Genomic DNA, 24,360 nt, shown 5'->3' on the forward strand with positions numbered 1-24,360 from the left:
CAAGGCCTTTGAAATTATTATACATCTCATAGCTTTTTTTTTAACCAAATAACTCATTCTAAGAGATAAAAACCATGGACCTGACACTAATCTACTGTACAACCGTGAATACATTGTTTGGCTATACCAGGTAAGATATTCATCATTCTCATCACCTATTTTAACCCCTGAAATTGATGTTATTACGTTCTAAAGTATATGACTGAGAAAGATTCTCCAGTATTATGTCTTGAAAACTATTCATTCTATTCTACAGTCATTTAGCAAACACTGAAGGTGGTTAGGCAGTAAGTTAAGTGTCTTGCCTAAGGACCCAAATGGAAGGTGAAATAAAAATATGTCCCGTGGGGGATTCAAAGTCAGGACTCCTGCATGGCAGACAGATGCCCTGCCAACTGAGCTATCCATTTAAAAGCCCTTCAAAAAGGGGTTTTAATTTTACAAAGAACAGATGCTTTTAAGGTTTATTTTAATTTTTTATTTTTTAGCAAAAACTCATCAAAATGATAAATATAGTTTTATATTGTTAATTATATCCCAATGTTTTTATGTTTTATTTATTTATTTATTTATTTATTTATTTATTTATTTATTTATTTTTATAGCAATTCCATCTAGGTATTACTTTCTTTCTTTCTTTCTTTCTTTCTTTCTTTCTTTCTTTCTTTCTTTCTTTCTTTCTTTCTTTCTTTCTTTCTTTCTTTCTTTCTTTCTTTCTTTCTTTCTTTCTTTCGGTCTTTCTTTCTTTCTTTCACAGCTAAAATAGGCTTACATCAACCCCCTCTATTCACAGCACTTTCTATAGAGGCACCATCCAGAGTGTGCTTAACATTAGCATCTGCTTGTGGAAGCTGAGAAAGTCATTGGGGTCTCACTGCCACCTATGGGGGAATTGGCCTAACAATGCTGCCTGTCAAAGGCAAAGACTCCACACACCTGCAACAGAATTTTCTCCCTCCTGCCTTCAGGAAAACCATATCGAAGCCTAAAGTGCAGAACGTCAAGGTTTCACAATAGCCATCAGACTGCAACACATAAAGTTCAAGTCACAAACCTCTTTGTACATAAACACATGTGTATATGTGTCACTGCTCTTCTATGTGTGTGTGTATGTGTGTGTGTGAATATATTTTTATTATTCATCCAATACACAGTACAATATGCCTCTTAACTTATCGTCTTTGATCATACTTTTAATATTTTATGAATTTTGCTCTTTCAATGCATCCGATGTTTTAGACTGAATGGCAATAATTCATTCATTCATTCATTCATTCATTCATTCATTCATTCATTCATTCATTCATTCATTCATTCGTCTAAGAGACAAAGTTATGGAGAGTGGAGAATTTTGAATTCCCAGTTGTCTTTGAACGGGTCACAATTTCCTCAATCGTCGCACGTAAATGTTGTCACAACGCATGACGCCATAAACAAGCGCCTCATTGAAATATCATCCATTGGTAAGCCCTTTATCTTTTATAGAAAATATATAATTGTAATATCTTATATTGAGTTGTTTAGTATGTACTTTTATTTGTTAGTGTGAAATGTTTATAGAAACACGCGTACAGAAATCCGCGCAGGTTACCAATTAATTACAAATCGATCACAGCAGTTGGCAAGTTTTGTTGACTCATCTCCATTTATAAAACGAGAGCTTACTAACAGCATCACTTAGTCTAAAGTTATTAATAACCCTTTTTATATATATGTTATATTTGGTATGATATTTGTCATATGTATGAAGATTGTGACTATATCACTGAAGCAGTGAAAGGTAGTTCACGAGCCACAGCATTGCCTCTTTCACTTTCTGTATCACAACTGCACTTAGCTGGTTAGCTACTAAAAACACTAGGTTTTGTAAACACAAAATGAGCTTTCATCTTGTTTCTCACAGCACCTGGGTTTGATCGCAGTTTTAAAAATGGTGAGTAAACACTGTGAACCTTTTGCTATAACTGCATTTTAGAATAATGAAAACAGCATCGCTTCATTTACACAGCTGGCAGTCAGGAGGTTGAGCTCAGGCTGAATTAGCCTCAGCACCTCACTGTGGTGTTGTGACAGTCACTGCTCTTCTAGTGGTTGAAAACGGAGTAATTCTGCTAAAAAAAAAATCCCGAGGATATTTACATTTAATTAAAAGACTTTTATATACAAATGCACGAACATTCAGAGCAACTTCAAGCATTTTTCCGATAAAATTCAATTTGGTAATTTGATTGAGATAGCTGAGATTGCTTACACGCCACGACAGAATTGTTTTAATGTGTAGATAAAACTCATGAAGAATTTATAAAAAGTTAAATCGGTGCAGCCTATTTACTGTTTCGCCATAGATTTTACACTACTGTTTTTACAGCATAATTTCTATAAAAATATTTTTAAAATGTCTGCTTGTGAGCGTTTTATTCATTTTCACCTAAAAAAATTTAGCTCTCTATTTGTATATTTGTAGTGGAAACCTATTTTTTTCTATCTCTTTTCCTTTCAGTCTCGACGATATGATTCCCGAACAACTATATTCTCACCTGAAGGTAAAAACTCAGTCATTTTAAAAGAATCATTTTCAAAAATTCTATGAATGTTAAACACAAATCATCTTTGTCTTGAAGTTTTTTTCTTGATATTTTATTGCTTTGCACACACATCCTCATTTTGAAAGCTGTGTGTCATCTGTAGGACGTCTGTACCAGGTTGAGTATGCCATGGAAGCCATCGGTCATGCTGGTACCTGCCTGGGAATTTTAGCCAATGACGGAGTGCTGCTGGCTGCTGAGAGGAGGAACATCCACAAGCTGCTGGATGAAGTGTTTTTCTCAGAGAAAATCTACAAGCTGAATGAGTGAGACTTCATTGCCTTTTATAAATCTAAATGGTCTCTTTTGAAACAGCAGTGTCTTGTGAAGTACTTAGAGATTTACTTATGAGTAACAGGGATCAAGATCCACTACTCAAAGATCTGCAGAAGCCTGTTATGGCACTGATCTAGTTTTTTTTATTATTATTCTTTCACAGGGACATGGCCTGCAGTGTGGCAGGAATCACATCAGATGCAAACGTACTGACCAATGAGCTGAGGCTTATAGCTCAGAGGTAAGCTCCAGTATCAAGCTTTTCAGTGAGGATCATGATTACCTCTATCTTTTTGCTAAGTTTATTTTTTTTTTTTTTGCAGGTACCTGCTACAGTACCAGGAACCAATCCCCTGCGAGCAGCTGGTCACAGCACTGTGTGACGTCAAACAAGCTTACACACAATTTGGAGGTACAGAGCTTATCTATGTGTATACATATGCCATACAGATGATACCAGCTTTGATGTGATTTATGCAATAACCAAAGTACAGCTTTAAACTTTTAGTTGCATAATTTCTTTCTTTTTTCTTTTTTCTTTCTTTCTTGAATCAGAAGGAACTGTTTAAATTATTTAAAAGCTGTTTAAAGGAATTGTTTAAAATGGTTATTGTGCACTTTTGAATGCTGATTATTCTTTTTACAAAGCATGTAATCTTGCTGTAACTTCTGAAATATGAAGGGATTGTCAAATTATAAATAAAAAGTAAAATATCTGTGCCTAAAAAGCACAGAATCAGAAAAATCTCAGTTAAATGTGCATTTTTTTGACAGGAAAGCGTCCGTTTGGAGTGTCGCTGCTTTACATGGGCTGGGATAAACACTACGGCTTCCAGCTGTACCAGAGCGACCCCAGTGGGAACTACGGAGGCTGGAAGGCCACATGCATTGGAAACAACAGCGCTGTAAGTCTGGAGGAGAAAACTCAGCTCCATCTCTCAGCAACAGCCGGATATTTTAAAATGAGTTCAGTCATAAAGCAAAGAGATGAGTTTTGCTGTATATGTGTTTCATATTTGGATCAAGCAGACAAAACACTGGAGACGTGTTCAGGTTAAAGAAGGGAGGAAGTGACAGAGCTGTGACTGCAGAGGGCGCTGCTGCACAAGGACAAGAACATGCTGTGGCCGATTTATAGCAGCTAATTGGGTTCTCAGTTCATTGTAGCTATGCTAATCTATGTCTATCTCCACACTGTTGCACACAAAGCATTGTGAGTAACAGAACCTCATCAGGGCATTGTATGCACACATTTGTCCACGAGGCTTTACAGTAACATGAAACATGCAGGTTTTGGATGAGTGTCTGTACAGAGGAAACATGCACACCTGATCCTGACTGTGTATTCTCACTATGAGCTTGTGTGAGACTGAACAAAAGAAGTTCAGCTGAGATTTACATGTAACTGGAACTGACTGTGACAAACTTTTTTTTTTATAAGACTGCAGCCTTTTAACTGTCTCTTGGTTTTTCCTGCTCCCTTCTAGGCAGCCGTCTCGATGCTGAAGCAGGACTACAAGGAGGGAGAGATGACGCTGTCCTCGGCCCTCGCCCTCGCCGTCAAAGTTCTCAATAAAACAATGGACGTCAGCAAACTGTCTGCAGAGAAAGGTAGAAATAATCACAGTAATGGGTGCATTTACACAGCTGAATATCATACATTGAACCTCATTCACCAACCGTTCTTACATACAAATTTGTTTTTAAGTTTTTAAGTTTTACTTATAAACTTTTTACAAAGATGGAGGCATTCATGAAAATCTTCATAGCTTGGAACACTCCGCAGTACTCTTGCGAACATTTGCGTTGTGACATGGTTAAAGAAAATGAGTGTTTTTATTGTTTTCTGTTGTCCACTTCATTGAAATACAATAATAAAATGACTGTAATTTTTTTCATCAGATTTTTTTAAATAGCTTGTGCAAATTTTCAAAGCATTTTGGTATTTTAAAATAAATGGCCAGATGTTGCAGATTGTGTCCTTACATTATAATTGCCCCCAGAAAAAAAAAAAAAATGTATATATACCATATTTAAACAAGGTGCTGTTGCCACTAGAGCCGAGTCGTACAAGAAAATTATGGCTCTTTTGACCAATCAAAGTGGGACGGTTTGGGTTGGATATTTTGTGAGCTGACCTTTTATCATACCGAACCGGATCCGTTGGTGGAAACAGGGCTAATGATTCAGGCATTTGTAAAAGCACCTTTAGTATTAATGATCAAAAGTCTTTTTTTTTTCTGTATGGCATTATCGGTTTTTGGCATCATTGTGGAAGAACTTGGGCCTCCTCTTTACTTGTTAGCAGTATTTGTTCATGCAGACCTTCATTAAGGTCCCTCCCCATCATTTCAACCAGGCTGAGGTCTGGACTTTGACTGGACCATTGCAACATCTTCATTATTTTCTTCTATAGTCATTATGTTGTAAATTTACTGCTGTGACTGAGATTATTGTCCCATTGCATGAGGCACTTTCAGCCAAGGTTTGACAGTCAGACAGACGGCCTCACATTTGGGTCTAGAATACTTTGGTGTACAGAGAAGTTACGGTCCACTCAATCTCTGCAAGACGTCCAGGTCATGTGGCTGCAAAAGAAACCCAAATTATTACAACTCCACCACCGTGCTTGACAGTTGGGATGAGGTGTTTATGCGTATATGCTGTCTGTTTGTTTTTTGTTTTTGTTTTTTAATGATGTTTTGCTTTCTTAAACATCTATGCTTTGGTCTTGTAGCCAAATGACATTGTTCAAGGATTCTTGTGGTTTGATCAAATGCAACTTTACAGTCGCAGTGACTTGTAGTTTTGGAAAGAGAGGACCGTAAAGTAGCTCCCATGTGAAGCAGGAGGATGTTGGCCAACAAAAACATTGATTCTTACTTATAATCTAAGTGAAGGGACTACCCGATTGTGATGTTATGCTCTACTCTGTATCGACAGTATGATACAGAGTAGATGTGATTAAAAGTGTTATGAACACCGTTTCAATGCGTTACTTCAGTATCCCAAAAGTCACGTGATCACATCAAACGAGGCTTCTGTACGTCAGAGGTGTGTCAGACAGGCATCATTCTGCTTCATAGGGATTTTTAAGGAGCTGGGCATGTTAAACCCTTACAGTATTTATAAAGCTGTATTGTAACACAAACACTATCCCAGCTGCGTTATCACCAGTTTTCTGCTACCTTTCTGTTATTACAGATTAGTTAGGTTTTAAGTTACACCATAATCTTATCATTGTAAATCAAAGTAACCTAATGACCCCCTTTTCATGCTTTGCATTAACACAAGAAGAGAACAGTAAAATGGAGCTGAGAGCCTGTCGCTGAGGTAAAGAAAACACTGAGTAATAGATGAGACAGGGAAAGCCCTGTCAATGCTTTTCCTCTAATGTATCTCACATGCACAGTCAGCAGATGTCGCTCTTTGACTGTATCAAATGCTCTGAAGTAGAGCGTCGCTTCGAGGATATGTCAAAGTGATTCAGTGCTTCACAGGGCTTCCGTTTCACCATCCTTACTACCAGAAATCCAAAAAGAAAAGAAATTGGTACCAAGTTAACAAGAAGAGAGACGGTACACACAGTTGATGAACAAACGGGCAAACAGCAAAGGGAACAAAGGGGCTTAATTACTGACAGAGGTAATTAATTAAGGAGACACAGGTGTGGACTAAATCCACCAAACACATGCTGGTTGTAAAAACACACGAGGTGCACAGTAAGTGAAGTTAACCAATATGACAAACGACAAAGTTACATGACAAAAATAAAGACCAAAGTAACAAACCCAGTGACAGTAACATTAAACATGGTAACTGAGGCCTGTAGAGTCTGAGATGTATCTCTTAGGTTTTTAGTCGTTTCTCTGAGTATTAGACAGCCTGACCTTGGAGTGAACTTGCTAGAAATAATCTTAGCAAGTTCAAGGAAAAGGATAATCTCCTCAGAAGATTATCTTTTTCATTGAATATTTCTCATTTGTAAATACTTTTGTGTGGTCCCATCTTGTTTGGAAATGGCCTTTATAATCCTTCCCACATTAATGGGATGCAACAGTTGCTTCTTTAAGATCATTTCTGATGTCTTTCCTCCTCCGCATCACGCATACCCAAATGCTCTCGACCAACAATCTGCCAAAACATCTGCTTTTCATAGAGGCGATGACACTGATAATGATTGATTGTTCCACAAAAATGCAAAACATAAATAAAGCTGCTTTATTTCCAGTTAACTGAGACATGTAAATGTATCTGCTGGAAGCAAATAGGTCCGTCAGTGGAGGCTGCCATTGGCTTTTTAGGTTTCACATCAGCAGGTTAGATTTATAGAATAACAGTGTAATGACTTTTCCTTAGTATAAACCACTAAAAGGCTTTTATTCTCCACAGACAAATATTGTGGAGCACACACACCAATACAAAAATAGGAGATGGTTACCAGCTGTCACCAACATACTTTCATTTGCACACAGACGGTCAAGTAAACAGATTATTGACTTTTACGCTGGAAAACATCTCACTGAAGAATGTAGTGTATTCAGCTCATTTCATTTAAAGCTGCAATGACAAATGCTTTGTGTTAATATTGTTTCTAACGTATGGATTTTGTTTTGTCATATTAGTGGAGATCGCCATCCTGACCCGCGAGAACAGCAAGACCTGCATCAAGGTGCTGAAGCTGAAGGAAGTGGAGGAGCTGATCAAGAAGCACGAGGCCGAAGAGGCCAAAGCTGAGAAAGACAAGAAAGAGAAGGAGCAGAAGGAGAAGGACAAGTAGTGAAGCCAGATGACACATTGTGAGAAGAATGAATGTGATGTTTGTTGGTGTGAATGTTTGAGTTGCTTCTTTCAAATAAAACCAAATAAGGAAAAAAAAGTACAAGTCAATGTTTTTTTTTTCTCGAGAGAGATTTCAAGACTTTACAGTGTCCTGGTTTCGTGCTGCACTCAGCAGATATTGTAAATTGGGAATTTTTTACTTCCAGTTTGGAAAAACTTAAAGAATTCACCTCCAAATGACTATATTTCCTACTCTCAGATCCCAAAAGTCCAGCACACACAAGAGAAATGAAACATAACCTTAATTGTTCCTGAACCAATTAAACAATTTAGCTCTTCTGCCAGGACATCTGTTAGGAAGGAACAAACCGGATTAAATCATGGTTTTAATCTTCTGCTGATTGAGTTTGGGAGGAGACCAGTGGTACAGCAGTACTTCTACAAAGAACGTCCATGAATGACTTCCCAGATTTTTTTCCACCAGTTTTGCAGTCGCTGCTTTTTTGCATCTTTTGTCATCCACATTAAGGATTCAGGTCATTTAGCTCGTCGTCCTCTTGAGATTTATGTGGATTTCGTTGAGATCAGTATGAGATTTGTAGCTAATGCATTCTAGATCGAGACAGATAGTTTAATGCATCTTGTATGAACTGTGTAATGCATACACATTTAGACTGTTACGACATATGAGATCTGAATTACACAATAATTAATCTTCCTTGTAAGTGTGGATGGATCGTAACTTTTTAGGCTCAGTCAGGTTTAAACAAGGTTGAGAAAAGGCAGAATGTTATGATCAGGGATTTTTTTCTGATGAAAATAAAGTAAATGAGGTTTCACACACGAACTTCTGATAAACATGGAGCTTTATAATACCATCCAGTTTGCTGTTCAACCAGAAATCTTAAGTTTTGGTTCATTTTCACTGCTTTTAAGAAAGAAACTGCTTAGTATCAAACAGAAGACAGAAGCAGCTAGCCGCTAATGCTAGCTAAAATGATAGAGCAATGAGGTGCAATGGAGATTTTAGAAATTATTATGCTATCTTTTAGCTAGATGTGGGTTTTTATGTTTGTTTATATGTGGATGTGTATTACTAATTTATCTACTTTAAATTTTTATATTATAGCATGTCTACTAATGAGAAATGAAACACCTTAAAAACCTTTTTATTCTTGTTGCAAAGAACAAAAACTCTTTGAATTTTAGGACAGGACATGTTCTAATGAAGATCATGTGAATTAATAAAGTTTCTCGTCTGTGAATGAGCAGCATTGGGAGCTTCTATAAGACCTTTATGACTAAAAATAACTGTATGTCAGCTTTTAAGCCCCATGAAAAGAGATCATGTACTGTAGTTAATGGTGCCGAAGCAGCCATTAAACAGACTTTGTGGTGGATTTTATCAGCTGTAGGTCTGAGGTCACTGTACAGAACACAAAACCGCATAAACGTTGATTTCCATTAGAACATATGATCTGCAGCAGTGATGTATCTTCAGAGGTGCTTTTAACTCTGTAAACCGGATGTTGGGAATGGAGATGCTGGACATTTAAAGGGATGGTTTCTGAGAAATGGCCTGCTGTGAGTACAGCTGATGCTGTAACCACTGAGGTGAGTTTATGTAAAGTGACCATAAGATTAAGGCCAGGAGAGGACTTTCTGCCTCTTGTGTTTTAGTTCAGGGGATTAGTGGGACAGATTAAGTTTTAAAATACTGTTGTGACATGAGTGATGCTGTTTGTGGAGGTCAGCGCACTTATATGATCCTATAAGGCTTTTGAGCAGAAATCAACATGCATCAAGTGATTTCAGGTTTTAGTTTCACAACTATCGGGGTTTTTTTCCCACTGGTGAGAAAAGTAGAGCCATCTAAAATGCTTACTATCAATGTGTTTTACACCTTGACAACCAGTAAATAATTAAGCTCTAGGAATAAACTGAAGTGTTTCATTTTCCTGTGACAAAACGATTAGAAAAGAAGTTACTGCTGTTTTTGAGGCCGACAGAGCAGCAGAGAACATCCTGGCCCAGGGACTGAAAATAGATCTCAACATCAACTAACCTGGGAGCTCGCTGCCCTTTTTGGCTAGAGGCCAGCTGTGAGCCGAGTCAACCTGCGATTAGCAAGTCAATCAGCTGAAACAAAAAAAGGAAAAGCCCCAAAATAAATCAAGCACACCTTTTTCCCTCCCATCATATCAGCCTTTTTTCTGCTCTTACACTTTCTCTACGATTTCTGTTAAAACCTCATCTTTACTTTCTGTGCTCTTCTCTCAGCATGTCCCTTCTTAAAAAAAACCCTCTGAAATACTCTGAAAACTTGAAAAACTTTGTGACACAGGAAAATACAAAAAAAAAAGACCTTTTAGTCAACATTTATTGAACCACCCTCCGAAAAAGACAAAAAAACAACAACAACAACAAAAAAAAAAGACTGTAAAGTATACAGTTGTGGATTGATGAATGTTTACCAACTAATCACTAAAACAATAAATGCCTACAGCTATCACAACAAACAGTAGAGAAATATTCATTGATAAAAATAGACATCTGAAAAACTTCATAAATTGATATTTTCTAACAGCTTATAGTCAGGGTTCAATCAGTAGCAGTGAAAACTGGTGTGAGCAACACATGCAGGAGGAAAAAAAACCCATCATGGGACATGCTAGCGTGTTTCTGTGTGAGTAAATATAGAGAGCAGTGGGGAATGTGGGTTAATATTGCTTTACATACCATATAAGGTTGAGATTAGCTGGATTTTGTGAGTAAGATGATTTAAAAATCAGCGGCAGACAGACTGGATTCTTTGGCGTTTTTGTTCAGAGAACTTCAAGAAAGGAAAAAAAAAAAAAAAACTAAGACAGGATTTCTCCTGCATTTTTACTCTACTTGCATATATGATAATCTCCTGAAGTATTCCTGCTTGTGAACTAACTTCCTCACATAGCACGGGTCTGAAGCTGCACAGGATGAAAACTAACATTCTCTAAATAAGACTCAGAAGCAAAAAAACAAAAAAAAAAAAAAAAACAACATTGCACTCTCCTCTTTAGGCACAAAAGCCCCCCCCCCCCCTCCCCTCCCCTCCCAACCACATTTAAATAAAGTTTTTAACTGGTGCTCTGGATGTCTCTACAGAGTTTTTGCTTTTCGTGTATCCTCAATCCATCTACTAGCTTTGTCTTTGTGTTCCATAATAAACAACTTCTCATGATGTTTTTACAGAAAAACTCAGGATGGTGACTCAAAAGCAATACTGGAGAAGCTCAAACTGGTTGGACTGGTATGTTTTTACATGTTCATGCAACTTAACAGTGAAGCTTTTTTTGTTTTTCCTCCTTTTTTCAAAGCAAATATTAAGTTTATGACCCAGAGCAAGTGACAGACGCTGGAATGATGCTGCAACATGCTGCAAAGACAAAATACAGAAATGTGTACATATGTTTAAACGTCAAAGGTAACAGAGTTTTCATTCATCTATATCAAGAAGAAAAATAGTATTTTATTGAACATACCGTATCCCATTATTTCCCCATTTATAACCATTAACAACAGAGCTCACATGGTTTACAGCACTCAGTCTTTTACAAGAAGGTAGAAGCTGTCTGAGGATATGCTGAATTTTGATGTAAAACGCTGCCTTCTCTTGAATGTCCTGCAGTTGTTTGTCTCGTTTGTGGCAACACAAATAATGTGGGCAAAAGAAGAAGCGAGGGGGGAGAAAAAACAAACAAACAAAAAAAAAAGGCCAGCTCACATATGACCTGTGACAACTTTGTTCAAGCTATGCCGATTCATGCTTCTGTCATGTTGGGAAGGGAAAAGAGGGTTCTCAAACGCCTCCTTAAAACCAGAGTCTTTATAAAAGAGGCTGACACCTCCATCAGCGATGGGTGATATCTGTGGTGGGAGGCTGTTGTCAGAAGGAAAAGCCAAGGCAGGTTTGATCCAGGGAAGAAAAAAAAATGTGTGTTTTTCATGTGGAGCAGAGGGTGGGAGAGGGGATGTCAGGAGACGGTGGCAGTCACTCTTCATCTGAGCTGCTGTTTTCCAGAGAGTAAACCATGAAGGCTAGATCAGGCCGGTCTGGTACCATTGGGTTACCCGGCTTCACCATCTCAAAGCCCATGTAGTGGAACGTCTTGATGATGGACACTGGAGAGGAAACCAGAAGAAGAGGCTCGCTGAGACCACATCAACAAGAAAACTAAAGTTCTAGCTTTACTGACTTCTCAACTCATTAAAAAATGGCTATTTTAAGAAAACTCATTTCTCAGTCTGCCTGTCAGTCATGGAACAAAAGCTGATACTAATGTAATTAATGGGTGTAGAAAAGCAAAAAACTGGAAACAGTGGGAAACAACTACGCTGGCTCTCAAATAAAATACAAAAAGAGATCAGCTCATTATTGTGCAATGATTAAATAAACAAGATACAAAGTACTGTTTGTGCCTGTTTCCCCGCCTCCACTGCTTCTCTATGCTTCAGTCCAGGTCAGTAAGCAGGGATCTTGATAACAGGTTGTTCTCACCAAGTACACACATTACATCAAAGAAATTTTTACAGCCTGTGTAACTGATTTAAGGTTTATACATCTTCACGTGAGTATAAATGTGGCTGGAATAAAAAAAAAATAAAAACATGTCTAAAAGGAAGACTAAGCTCTTACATCGATCCTCTCTGCTTTTGTGGAACCACAGGAACACATAGTTAACTTTGAGCTTCTCCTCTGCAAACTCAAGCAGGGCAGTTAGCCTGCAAAAGACACAGAGACAGATGCAAGTCAGTGAGCAAGTAAAAGACCAGTGGTGATGACGCACTCAGGTTTTTTTTTTTTCTCTCTTTTTACATAAGCGCTGCAACTTTACATAATAATGCAGTGGCAGCTGCAAAAGCTGGCTGCTCACAGAGAGCCTGCAGCAGTGAATTTTATTCCGTCCTGGCACCAATTACAGAAAATACTCATTTATTAGACATTTAACTTGTGTAACTAATCATAGCTTTTAAACATCATCTTAAACAGCATAATTCATGGACTCAACTGTTTTGATCTAATCAGATCTCATAATAAAAAGCGTCTTGAACGTACCCCTCTTTGCTCCCCTCCACTAGCGGACCAGCCGGTATCTCCAGGAAGAGGCTGTCCTCTGATAAAGCTGTATCCCAAAAGGCAGAGCGGCGCTCACTCAGCTGGTAGTGGAAGCGGAGAAGAGAGGGGTTCCCACTCACTAGAGCGGCCTGCGTCACTGTTAACTTGTCATCCTGGATCAACACAGACGGGAAAGATTTGGGATTAGATCTCATCTCACAGGGGTTTTAAAAACCCACCTTTGCTTACTTTATCACTAGAACAGATCTTTGATGCAGACTGAGTTTTAGATTGACAGCGAGGCACAAGTTCTGCTGCTGTGACGCTGATTCAGTCATTAACACAGTGGTGTCACTGAGTGAAGTGTCTGAGATGCAACTGTCATATATATATATATATATATATATATATATATATATATATAAAGTGTTATTGGTGTTATTGCATGAAGTATGACATCAGTCTAAAGAAAGGAAAGGTTTGTGTGGCTGTATTCGGCTGCCTTTGTTTGAAGCTGTGAACGAGCTGAACCAGTCACACCAGAGAGGACTGCACAGTCACGGAGGACAGATGAGGATGTTCATGACAGATATGACTGATCTGTCTGATCCTAAATCTCTAATCCCTCAGTCAGTCACATGTCTGGAGTGCAACCTGACACACATGAACACACTGTAGTGTGACTGTGTATTAAACAAAACACAATGCTTAAATTCTTCATACACTTTTCAAGACATTTACATAAGAACCGACTCATTTTCTTAAAGTCCTTAAATCTGAGCATGCCAAAAGCAAACCAGGTGAATGGAAGAATTCTTGCATTGAGTATACAGCAGGTTAAGCTGATGAGGCAGATTTGTTTTCCTTTTAATCTTAAAAAAAAAAAAAAATAGTGACTTTGCAGAATGAGGGTACAATCATTAGTAATGTGTTTGTGTTTTGTGCACCGAGTCAGATGGGTCCCTGAGGGATGAAGCACTCAACACAATTATGACCTGAATTCTTACAGTACAATAGAACAACATGCGCTGACTCCTTTATTTATGCTTCGCCCTTCACAACTTCACATTTCAGGTATTACAACTTCAATTAAGAGAAAAAAAATAGTATGCCCATTTCAAGCTCTATATCTATATATGAAGGTGCATTTTTGTAGCTTTGATTTATTAACAGTTAAGAAAAATGTTCGTTCATTTAATAGCATTTAAATTGATCCTCAGAGCAAAACAGTCTGAACTCTTATTTCTTAAAAGCATTGCATCCTTAAATGTTATTTGCTTTTGACTGGTCAACTCCTGGTAGCTTTTGTGACTCTGAGCTGTACTTGTAATTTTCGGCAGGCATGCTGTGCCTGTGACCATTTACAAATCCTTATATATATATATATATATATATATATATATATATATATATATATATATGGTACTATTCAGAATAAACCTGGAGCCTGACATTTCTGTTGAGAAGGATTTTTTTTAAACAAAAATTAAAAATGGGTTTGAACTCTAGTAGCGTTTATTCTAATGTAGGGACAACCAGTTCCCTGCTCCAACACAACAAATTCAAATGAAGGGATCTCTACCAGGCTTGTGCACAACTTGACAAGCTGTTGGATCCATTTAATTTGAATCAAGTGGGTTGGAGCAGGGAAACCTGAAACCTGCAGGATAGTGGCCTTTGAGGACTGGAGTTGGACATACTTGTCTTAATCCATTTATGTTCTGTTCATATTCTGCGCTGTGTGCATAAAATACGTTATTGGTCTTTTACAGCAGCAAATAACCTAATATTTACATATTTGTTTGTGCTTTCAGGTTTTAATGCAAGTGTGCACATGTCACCAGGAAGTCCTACATTACCTTGTGTAGTAGCACGCCGTGAGAGTGATCCCTGACAGTCCCTCGCCCACCCGGGATCTTTAGCTGTGGGTGAGGGGCATCAGGAGCACCACAGAGGCCCTGGAGCCTGAGGAATGGAGCTGGGCAACAGAGACTCCGCTAACCAGGAACTGCAGGAACAAAAGGATAAACCAGGTCACACCTTCTGTTACATACTCACAAGTTTTAAATAAAAACCCATTGAAAATGCAACAGATTCATTATTTTCTATTGATGTTCTCAAGAATGAACAATGCGTTTCAACATTTAGTCATCGACATGACAGCGATGAATCCAGGTACATTTCTGTTTGGTCTAACAAAACCTCTGGAATGTAACAACCAATAGCTTTCATTTTATCACTAATTCCTTACAACTGTTTATTGGAAATAGAACTTTCAGTGAGATAGATTTAATGTTATTATACTGTTTGCTCATTGGTTGAATTTTTTGACGTCTGCAGCCCTTTTCAAATCGAATTAAAGCTCCAAGCGAGATAATAACTAAACAGAAATAGCAGAACACAGAAAGCAACTCTGTCTTAAAACCTCTGACTCAGTTAGTTTGGTTATTTATAGATTTAGGCATTTCTCCCACCCTCTGATCGCATGTCCAACAAATCTTAAGTGTAAATACACTATCAGAAAACAAAGCCAGCATGTCATGTGGACAAAGTTCTGCAAACTCCTGGAGTAGTTGCAGTTAGTTTTTGTCAGTCTGTTTATTGTGACAAGCTACACTGACAACAATCAAAGCCGATGATTTATTACTGCATTCAAAGAGTTCCTACTGGGTTGTGCCTGCGAGAGGCATGCATCATAAACAAGCACATGATCTGTAAACACCTCTGTAAATAGCTTTGCGAGGCTTTTGGAAATGCACTTATTCTGAGTTTTAGGTTTCAGACAGGGTGTCAGACGGCAGACAGGCTGGAAAACGAGGGCGAGGGGTCCTCATTTTGTCAAACTTTGACCTTTAAACTGTACGAATATCCTCCTCTCCTCAAGTCAAACTCACCCCCGTGACAGTCACCCACCTTCACTAAAACCCTGACACTGACATGCTATCTCGCCTGAAGCTGCAGCAGGAAAGGCTGACCTTTTGCCAGCGAGTTTAAGTTTCCAAGACATGTGCCACACAGGAACGGCAACTGCATGCGTTTCTGTTGTCTCTGAGATGGAGGAGGTATGCCTCGGTTTCCCTGCCGACCAGACAGGTAACCTGGACAACCTGATCTGCACGAGCCAAGAAAGGGAGCAATGGAAAACAAAGCTCGTGTCGGCTGGCCTGTTCATGTTGCAACAGCAGCGACCTACACGCTTGTCTCCTCAGTTTAGGTCATAGCATTGCAGAGTGGAAACCTTGTAATTTCAGTGCGCCAATGTCTCTCCAACACCACAAGAGTCTGAAGAAGTTTTCAGACAAATTCAAAACTAAGAAAATGAGCAATCATGCATTTCTCTACCATTACCCTTTGTGGGTAATGTCAATTTACTACCCTTTGGCTTTTAAGTTTTTAGAGTACAAAAGAGTTCTCTCCCAAAAACTACCATAAAAACATTTGTTTTTTTTTCTCCCACTTTTATGCTCAGATCTTTCAATCAGCTTCAGTCCGAACCAAAATGACCAAATATGTAATTATTCAATTTTAAATCTTTAAATGCCAATCTCCATATAATACGCAAAATATCTCATTAAATGTGTTTTTTTTTTTCATAAAAACAGTGACATCATGTGATCAAGCCAGCATTTAACAGGTTAAATGCATTATTAAGTTTGGTCATTTTTATTAGAATTGAAGTTGATTGAACAATTTTAACAAAACAAAAGTGGAAAAGAAAGTACAATTCATTATTGTACAACCTTTCACAGTAAAGAAAAAAAAAAGATCAAAGTGCTTTACTTTAATATATATATATATATATATATATATATATATATATATATATATATATATATTAAAGTAAAACAAATAGCCCTAAGAGACACACATCCAGATATACAAACCTACAACTGCATATTAACTTAATGTATATATTAGGGATGCACCAATATTAAACCTATATTGATTTATTTTTTTTTTAAACAAAAAGTTTAAGATGATAAAATTCTGAACAAAATTAAAGTTAAGGTTAGCTGTGTTAGCTTCCCACCATTGCTTGTGAACCTCTGGATGGTTGCTTTTCAGATAACGTTTCAAATTAGTAGTGTTAAATGATGTGTCGCATGCCGCTTTTCAAGTATCTTCTCTTAACACCGTGAAAAAAAGGCCACACCTATGACATTGTTTCTCTGCTTCAGTTAAACACCCCACAATGGTGTGCTGCATCACATTCACATACAAATACCGCATGGCCAAATCCCCTCCTCCTCCAGAAATACATACACAAACAGCCAGAAAACAGACAAAAATAAATATTAGTTGTTAATATCGGCCCAGTTTTACTTATTGGACCGATATGTTAAAAAATTACTAACATCTTGCCGATACAGATATTAACACTGATAAGTCATGTATCCCTAGTATCCCTGTATCTGTAATGTTTTCATAGCAATTTTTTGAAGGAGGAGAGGATTTCACTGTGTCCTGTCGACCTTTAGGAAAAACTGAAATAGAAATGAAAAAAATACCTTCTTACAATAAAATCATCCTCATACGGGGTACCAAAACAAAAACAGTGGCCAAAAGTTAAATAAATATGGACAAAAAGAGTATACAAGAGTTAAAATCTTTTAAACAAAATCTCATCATTAAAGCACCCAATTTATTTCAGTGATCAAGCTTACACTGAATGACTGAGAACAACAGGTAGGACGCAGATGGATGAAGAGACAGGAGCTTTTGCCAAGACATAATGACCTACTTCTCTTTTTCCATCTTCCCTTTCAGATACACAGTCTGCCCTTGATGGAAATGCCAGCTTGTTTTGAAAGGCAAAACATGCCTCTGACATTTAAGCCATACTTCAAGCAACCCCCCACCCCAATCTGGAGAGCAACAGCCTGCCCCAACAAGTCACAGGTCACCCTAAGAACAGAATGTGGTTTACATCTTTAAGTCAATAGGGGATACACCCTGTGTCAGCACAGGGGCCAAACTCTGTATTAATATGCCAGTGAGGATTTAGTCATCTGTGTGTTGCAGTGAGACTCAGAGATGCCAAGTACGTCATTGTCTCATTCTGATGGGAGGGGTGAGGGGTTTTTAAAAAGGATGAATGCTTCCACAGCTCATTTGTTCTTCCTGAGCCGTAAGCTGTTATGATATCTGATTGAGGGGAATTGTTTCAGGGGATGAATGGTTCAGGTAGGATTGGCAGCTGCTGCAGAGCTTTGGCCATTTGTCAAAAAACACACAGCTTGACCATAACAGGAAGCTGCCTGACAGCTCATCTTAGAGCACCAAGACACACCGAGCCAGTATCTAACACTGCAATTACCAGCTTAGTCATGGGAAATATACTAAAATCAAAACCAGATTGTGAATGTAAATGATCTTTCAGGCAATATCATTTAGCTGATCCCCTGATGACTATTAAGCACTTACGTTAACAAAGTCTTCAACAAATCCTGGAAGTTTTAGCAGAGCACCGTGATGGAAAATATGTCGAGACAGAAACAGGAAAGGCACACGTGCTCTGAAATCCAAGTGTGGAAGGACATATTCCTGTCAAAACACACGACTCTGACCCCAGGACCTGAACTGGTCAGACACACAGGAGTCAAACAAACAGATCCAAGGCAGTCACCTTGACCTGAATGGTAATGGCGCAGGATTTTCAATCCAGAAAAATGTTGATGCGCGTCACAAAAGTTAGAGTTGAAACCATAAATAAATGTGGCTGAGGGTGGAGGATTTTGTTTATCACTTGTGTCTTCCTCCACGGATACCAGACGAGCTGCATTCATTTGTGGCAAGAAAAAAAAAAAAAAAAAAAGATACTGTTGAGTTAAGACTAGCTAATTATGCTGAATATAAATTTACAAATGCATTTTTATAGTTGCCAACATGTAAAATGTTGCTGTAGGCACATAAATCATTAGCCATCGTTAACAGGGTGTGTGTATGTTACACCCGGACTAAAAGTCTTTGAAAACAGTAGCTGTTTTGTGGTTTTATGCTCTGACATTAGCAGCCCTTTCATCTCAATAACGTGGACGAAAGCACATTTATATTTAACACATTTGATGTTCATTGTTTTAGTTCACTTGCCAACAACTTGATCAGGCCGGACTAGAGAGAGACAGAGATAGTACCACTATCCTGCAGGTTTTTGTTGTTCCCCTGCTCCAACACATCTGACTGAAATTAATGGGTCGTAGTGAAGAAGTTGACAACACGCTATTGGATCTGTTTGATTTGAATCAGGTGTATTATAGCAGGGAAACAACAAAAACCTGAAGGATAGTGGACCTCGAGGACTGCAGTTTGATACCCCTGTTTTAGACCCAAGCAAAAACACAAACATGCCACATATACACCCACCTAAATGTGGGGAAAAAAGCAGCACTAAACTAGACGTTAAAGGTCATTTTAAGACCACTTCTTTCAGATTTGTGCTGTAATTTGTGCAGCTGAACTCTGATAGTTGAACTCTGTACAGGCTTTGTCAGTACACTCTGATATGTCTGTGGCAGACACCAAACTGGGATGAGCCCAAACAGATTTGTAAGCATCTGGAGGCAAACAGTTAAAAAGATAACAACTCATTTTAATATGCTAGTGTTCAATAACAGGACATGACCCCAGCTGAGGAGAAATAGTAACATTTAAAAGTTTTAAACAAGGGAAAAACGCTAAATGATTATGAGCTCTGCAACTCAAGATGTGAGCTGAGACCGGCTGGCACTGTTAATGTTTTGATATCGTGATGGAAAATTCAATCCAGACTCTCCCAGCAACCACTCAAGAGATCCGTCTGCCAGTCTATTAAAGGGGCACTTAACTGTACTCAGGTAGCGCTGGATAATTTAGTCATTTCTGAGTGAATGCACCCCCTCTGCACAACTACTACTACCACACACACACATATAGAGATTCCACTGATGCTCAAGAGGTGAAGCAGCAGGAGGGACAGGGTTATGTAACCAGACTGATGTAGGCCAGTTGCTGCATTCATCTGATAGGGTCACAGCAGTAGTGCTAATATCGTCTGTGCTCTGGCTCGCAGCATCAATGCGCCGCTCCCTCTCCCCTTGCTGTGTGTCAGATGATAAACCCATAGAGGACAAAAGCAAGGCTCATGTCTCTGAGGGCTGGAGCAGACAAATACACAAAACTATTTAGCAATGAAAGAGCTCACAAAAAAACCAAACAAACAAAAAAAATCAAGTTAAATATTAATCTTAAATTAAACATCCTATAATGTTAAACATGGGAACAATAATCATGTACCCCCTATAAAAAGACATGACTACAACTACCCAAACCATCCAACGGGCTGACTACAGTAATGCAATAAAACATTACACTCCAGCGTATATTCACTATAACATCACTACCACACAGCTCTGCCTTAATCTTCATCAAATAAGGTGTGTTTAGGTCATGACAGAAAAATCAGGATCAGTGTAAAAGTTGACAGATTTGACATTATAGTGCAGTCTGTCCACCAGATTGCATTGACATGGTAAAATACCTGGTAAAAACCAAAAGTGTAAGCCTTTGGAGCAGTGGCGCCTACTCACTGGAACTCCCCACCTCTAGATCTGAGATCTGTGGACTCAGTGATATCTTTTTTAAAAGCAGCCAAAAACCTATATTTTTAAACTAGCTTTTGTCTAAACTTTTTTTTTTTCCTTCATGTTTTTTCTCGACTTTGTTTTGTTTTATTGTGAAGCACCCTGTAATTATTTATCTTAAAAGGTGCTATATAAATAAAGGTTTACTTACTTACAAATTCAAAATGTAAAAACCGAGAAGACCCCAACTAAATATAAAGTGTACATACATGCACGTTTTATTGGTAAACAAAATATAAGTCAAATCTTTTTCAACTCTGTAAGTGTACTTGGTTGTCTGTAATCCAATAATCAATTGTTCGTTTCAGCATTAATTATGTTTTTAAGTAATTATGAATGACTTTCTTTAGTAGTTTATCAGCTGATTAATTTGATCAACTGAAAATTTGATTTGCTTTCAACTCCCCTTCTTCTTCTTCCCCCAATTGGTAGTATGCTGCTCCTCATTGATTAATATCTTATATGATTATTTTGGGGCTTTCAGGCTTGTGTTGACAAAACAATGTAACTTGAAGCTGTGCACGCTGAGACAGGCTAGTGAAGTTGGGTTATTCAGAGTAAATTAACCCGTTGGGTAAACTTTAAAACAGCTGGAAAACAGGAAGCAACCGGGAAGAAGCTACAACACTGTGGTCTGAGGCGCTTTAAAGTCTTCATAAACAGTCTCATTCGCCTATAAAATTGCTTGTGGTTTATGACGCTTTGTTCTGTTTCCGTGTATGGAGTCATTTTATGGTGTAAATTAAGTGAAAGTTGAATTGTTTTGCATCTTTATGTCTGCAAACAGTCAGCTCTTCCTGTTTATTAACAGTTATTCGATGTCACTGTTGTATTTCTCGATTTTCGCCTACATGCATAGCTGCTACTTTGCTAGCTAAAGCTAAAAAAGTAAATCGGACTGCGCTGTCATCATCGACTGACAAATAATAATTGTTACCGTCTGTTTTTAACATTTCGGTTTTACTGTTAAAATTAACATTTTCTGTTAAAAACAAAATCAAACAAACAAAAAAAAACATCCTACCTTTCCTCTGTGTTCAGCATGATAACTTCGAGGAAACACGGGTCTTTAGATCCTTTATTACAACCAAAACTATCACTGTTTATCAGGAGCTCCACAGATACGTTCACCATTCGTAAATTAAGACAAAACCTGAGTAGTTTTAAGTGTCAAACGCGTCTGTTTACATAAGCACTTCAGTGTATCAGGTAAGAACAGCCACTGTGCAGTCTACAGCAGCACGGCAGGGCTTTTATAACTGCCGCAAAGCATCATGGGTAATCCACCTCAAGCTCTTCTGTCATTTTTATCCAGAATAAAAACAGAACGTAAAAAAACAAAACAAAAAAAAACGGACAGGTAATGTAATCATAACTATGGAAGCCCATTACTATGGAAGCCCATTTCCGTCACTCTGACGAAAAAAAAAAACCCATTGTATCTCATTATTATGAGATAGTATCTCAAAATAATGAGATACTTAAGTCATAATTATGAGATACTATCTCATTATTATGAGATACTATCTCATAATAATGAGATAGTTAAGTCATAATTATGAGATAGTATCTCATTATTATGAGATAGTATCTCATAATAATGAGATAGTTAAGTCATAATTATGAGATACTATCTCATTATTATCAGATTCAGATTCAGATTCAGATAACCTTTATTTGTCCCACAGCGGGGAAATTGCAGCGCAACAGCAGCAGAAGACACGCAATAGACAACAAATGGTACAATTTAAGAGGATAATAAAAAGAAATGTAAGTACTTAAACATAATAAAACTAAGTGAAATAGTTAAATAAATGACTAAATGTAATAAAAAACCTGTACACAGTACAGGGGGTGTGTCTGGGGATGTATATACAAGGTAATGGGTAGTGCAAAAACAGCAGTGAAAAATGGACAGTAAGATAAATGATATGTTATTGCACAAGTCCGTATAGTTCGTTATATTCTTCAGTCTAGCGGGCATTAAGTTTGTTGTGAAGCCTGACAGCAGCAGGCAGGAAAGATCTGCGGTACCTCTCCTTCACGCAGCGAGGATGAAGCAGCCGCTCACTGAAGGAACTGCTCAGAGCTGTCAGGGTGTGCTGGAGGGGGTGGGATGGGCTGTTCAACATGGATGACAGCTTAGCAGTCATCCTCTCATTTCCCACTACCTCTACTGAGTCCAGGGGGCATCCCAGGACAGAACTGGCCCTCCTCACCAGTCTGTCCATTTTCCTCCTGTCTCTGTCCATTATGCTGCTGGTCCAGCAGACTATCCCATAGAAGATGGCTGAGGCCACCACAGAGTCATAAAAGGTCCTGAGGAGTGGGCGCTGCACTCCGAAGGACCTCAGCCTCTTGAGCAGGAACAGTCTGCTGTTGCCCTTCTTGACCAGGGCGTTGGTGTTGTCCGACCAGTCCAGACGGTCATTCAGGTGAACACCCAGGTACTTGTAGGACCTCACCAGGTCGATGTCCATTCCCTGGATGTTCACTGGTACAGGTGGAGAGTTGTTATGCCTGCGGAAATCCACCACCAGCTCCTTGGTTTTGCTGGTATTGATCTGGAGGTTATTCCGCAGGCTCCAGTCCACAAAGTCCTCATTACAGATGGAGACGACAGGGAGTACAGAGGACTTATTCAGGACTTTGTGGACTGGAGCCTGCGGAATAACCTCCAGATCAATACCAGCAAAACCTGGGTGTTCACCTGAATGACCGTCTGGACTGGTCGGACAACACCAACGCCCTGGTCAAGAAGGGCAACAGCAGACTGTTCCTGCTCAAGAGGCTGAGGTCCTTCGGAGTGCAGCGCCCACTCCTCAGGACCTTTTATGACTCTGTGGTGGCCTCAGCCATCTTCTATGGGATAGTCTGCTGGACCAGCAGCATAATGGACAGAGACAGGAGGAAAATGGACAGACTGGTGAGGAGGGCCAGTTCTGTCCTGGGATGCCCCCTGGACTCAGTAGAGGTAGTGGGAAATGAGAGGATGACTGCTAAGCTGTCATCCATGTTGAACAGCCCATCCCACCCCCTCCAGCACACCCTGACAGCTCTGAGCAGTTCCTTCAGTGAGCGGCTGCTTCATCCTCGCTGCGTGAAGGAGAGGTACCGCAGATCTTTCCTGCCTGCTGCTGTCAGGCTTCACAACAAACTTAATGCCCGCTAGACTGAAGAATATAACGAACTATACGGACTTGTGCAATAACATATCATTTATCTTACTGTCCATTTTTCACTGCTGTTTTTGCACTACCCATTACCTTGTATATACATCCCCAGACACACCCCCTGTACTGTGTACAGGTTTTTTTATTACATTTAGTCATTTATTTAACTATTTCACTTAGTTTTATTATGTTTAAGTACTTACATTTCTTTTTATTATCCTCTTAAATTGTACCATTTGTTGTCTATTGCGTGTCTTCTGCTGCTGTTGCGCTGCAATTTCCCCGCTGTGGGACAAATAAAGGTTATCTGAATCTGAATCTGAATCTGATAATAATGAGATAGTATCTCATAATTATGACTTAACTATCTCATTATTATGAGATACTATCTCATAATAATGAGATACTATCTCATAATTATGACTTAACTATCTCATTATTATGAGATAGTATCTCATAATAATGAGATATATCTCATAATAATGAGATAGTATCTCATAATTATGACTTAACTATCTCATTATTATGAGATAGTATCTCATAATAATGAGATACTATCTCATAATTATGACTTAACTATCTCAATATTATGAGATAGTATCTCATAATAATGAGATAGTATCTCATAATTATGACTTAAGTATCTCATTATTTTGAGATACTATCTCATAATAATGAGATACAATGGGTTTTTTTTTTCGTCAGAGTGACGGAAATGGGCTTCCATACATATCCAAATCATGTTATTGATTTAGATTTTTTCGCACTAGACAATAACAACGGGTAATTTTAATTTGACAGAAAAATCAATTAATGGAAATCAATCAAAA

At 38.4% G+C, this 24,360-nt stretch overlaps 2 protein-coding genes across 2 annotated transcripts; one reads left to right on the forward strand and one right to left on the reverse strand.

Moving 5' to 3' along the window:
- The first annotated feature begins 1,388 nt into the window (after positions 1-1,388).
- Positions 1,389-7,737, forward strand: psma4 (proteasome 20S subunit alpha 4). Its single transcript, XM_041996753.1, has 9 exons — positions 1,389-1,463; positions 1,904-1,933; positions 2,501-2,543; positions 2,689-2,851; positions 3,025-3,102; positions 3,185-3,273; positions 3,636-3,766; positions 4,349-4,472; positions 7,487-7,737. Exons 2-9 carry the CDS (start codon positions 1,931-1,933, stop codon positions 7,639-7,641), a joined length of 786 nt encoding a protein of 261 aa, XP_041852687.1. The 5' UTR covers positions 1,389-1,463; positions 1,904-1,930; the 3' UTR covers positions 7,642-7,737.
- A 2,268-nt stretch (positions 7,738-10,005) lies between these two features.
- oaz2a (ornithine decarboxylase antizyme 2a) lies at positions 10,006-21,591 on the reverse strand. Its single transcript, XM_041996754.1, is given in 6 exon segments — positions 10,006-11,804; positions 12,319-12,404; positions 12,739-12,911; positions 14,598-14,678; positions 14,680-14,746; positions 21,382-21,591. Coding segments are annotated over 6 exon segments (648 nt in total). The 5' UTR covers positions 21,492-21,591; the 3' UTR covers positions 10,006-11,673.
- Between the last annotated feature and the right edge of the window lie 2,769 nt (positions 21,592-24,360).

Source organism: Melanotaenia boesemani, chromosome 10 (assembly GCF_017639745.1).
Source record: "Melanotaenia boesemani isolate fMelBoe1 chromosome 10, fMelBoe1.pri, whole genome shotgun sequence".
Classification (NCBI taxonomy): Eukaryota; Metazoa; Chordata; class Actinopteri; order Atheriniformes; family Melanotaeniidae; genus Melanotaenia; species Melanotaenia boesemani.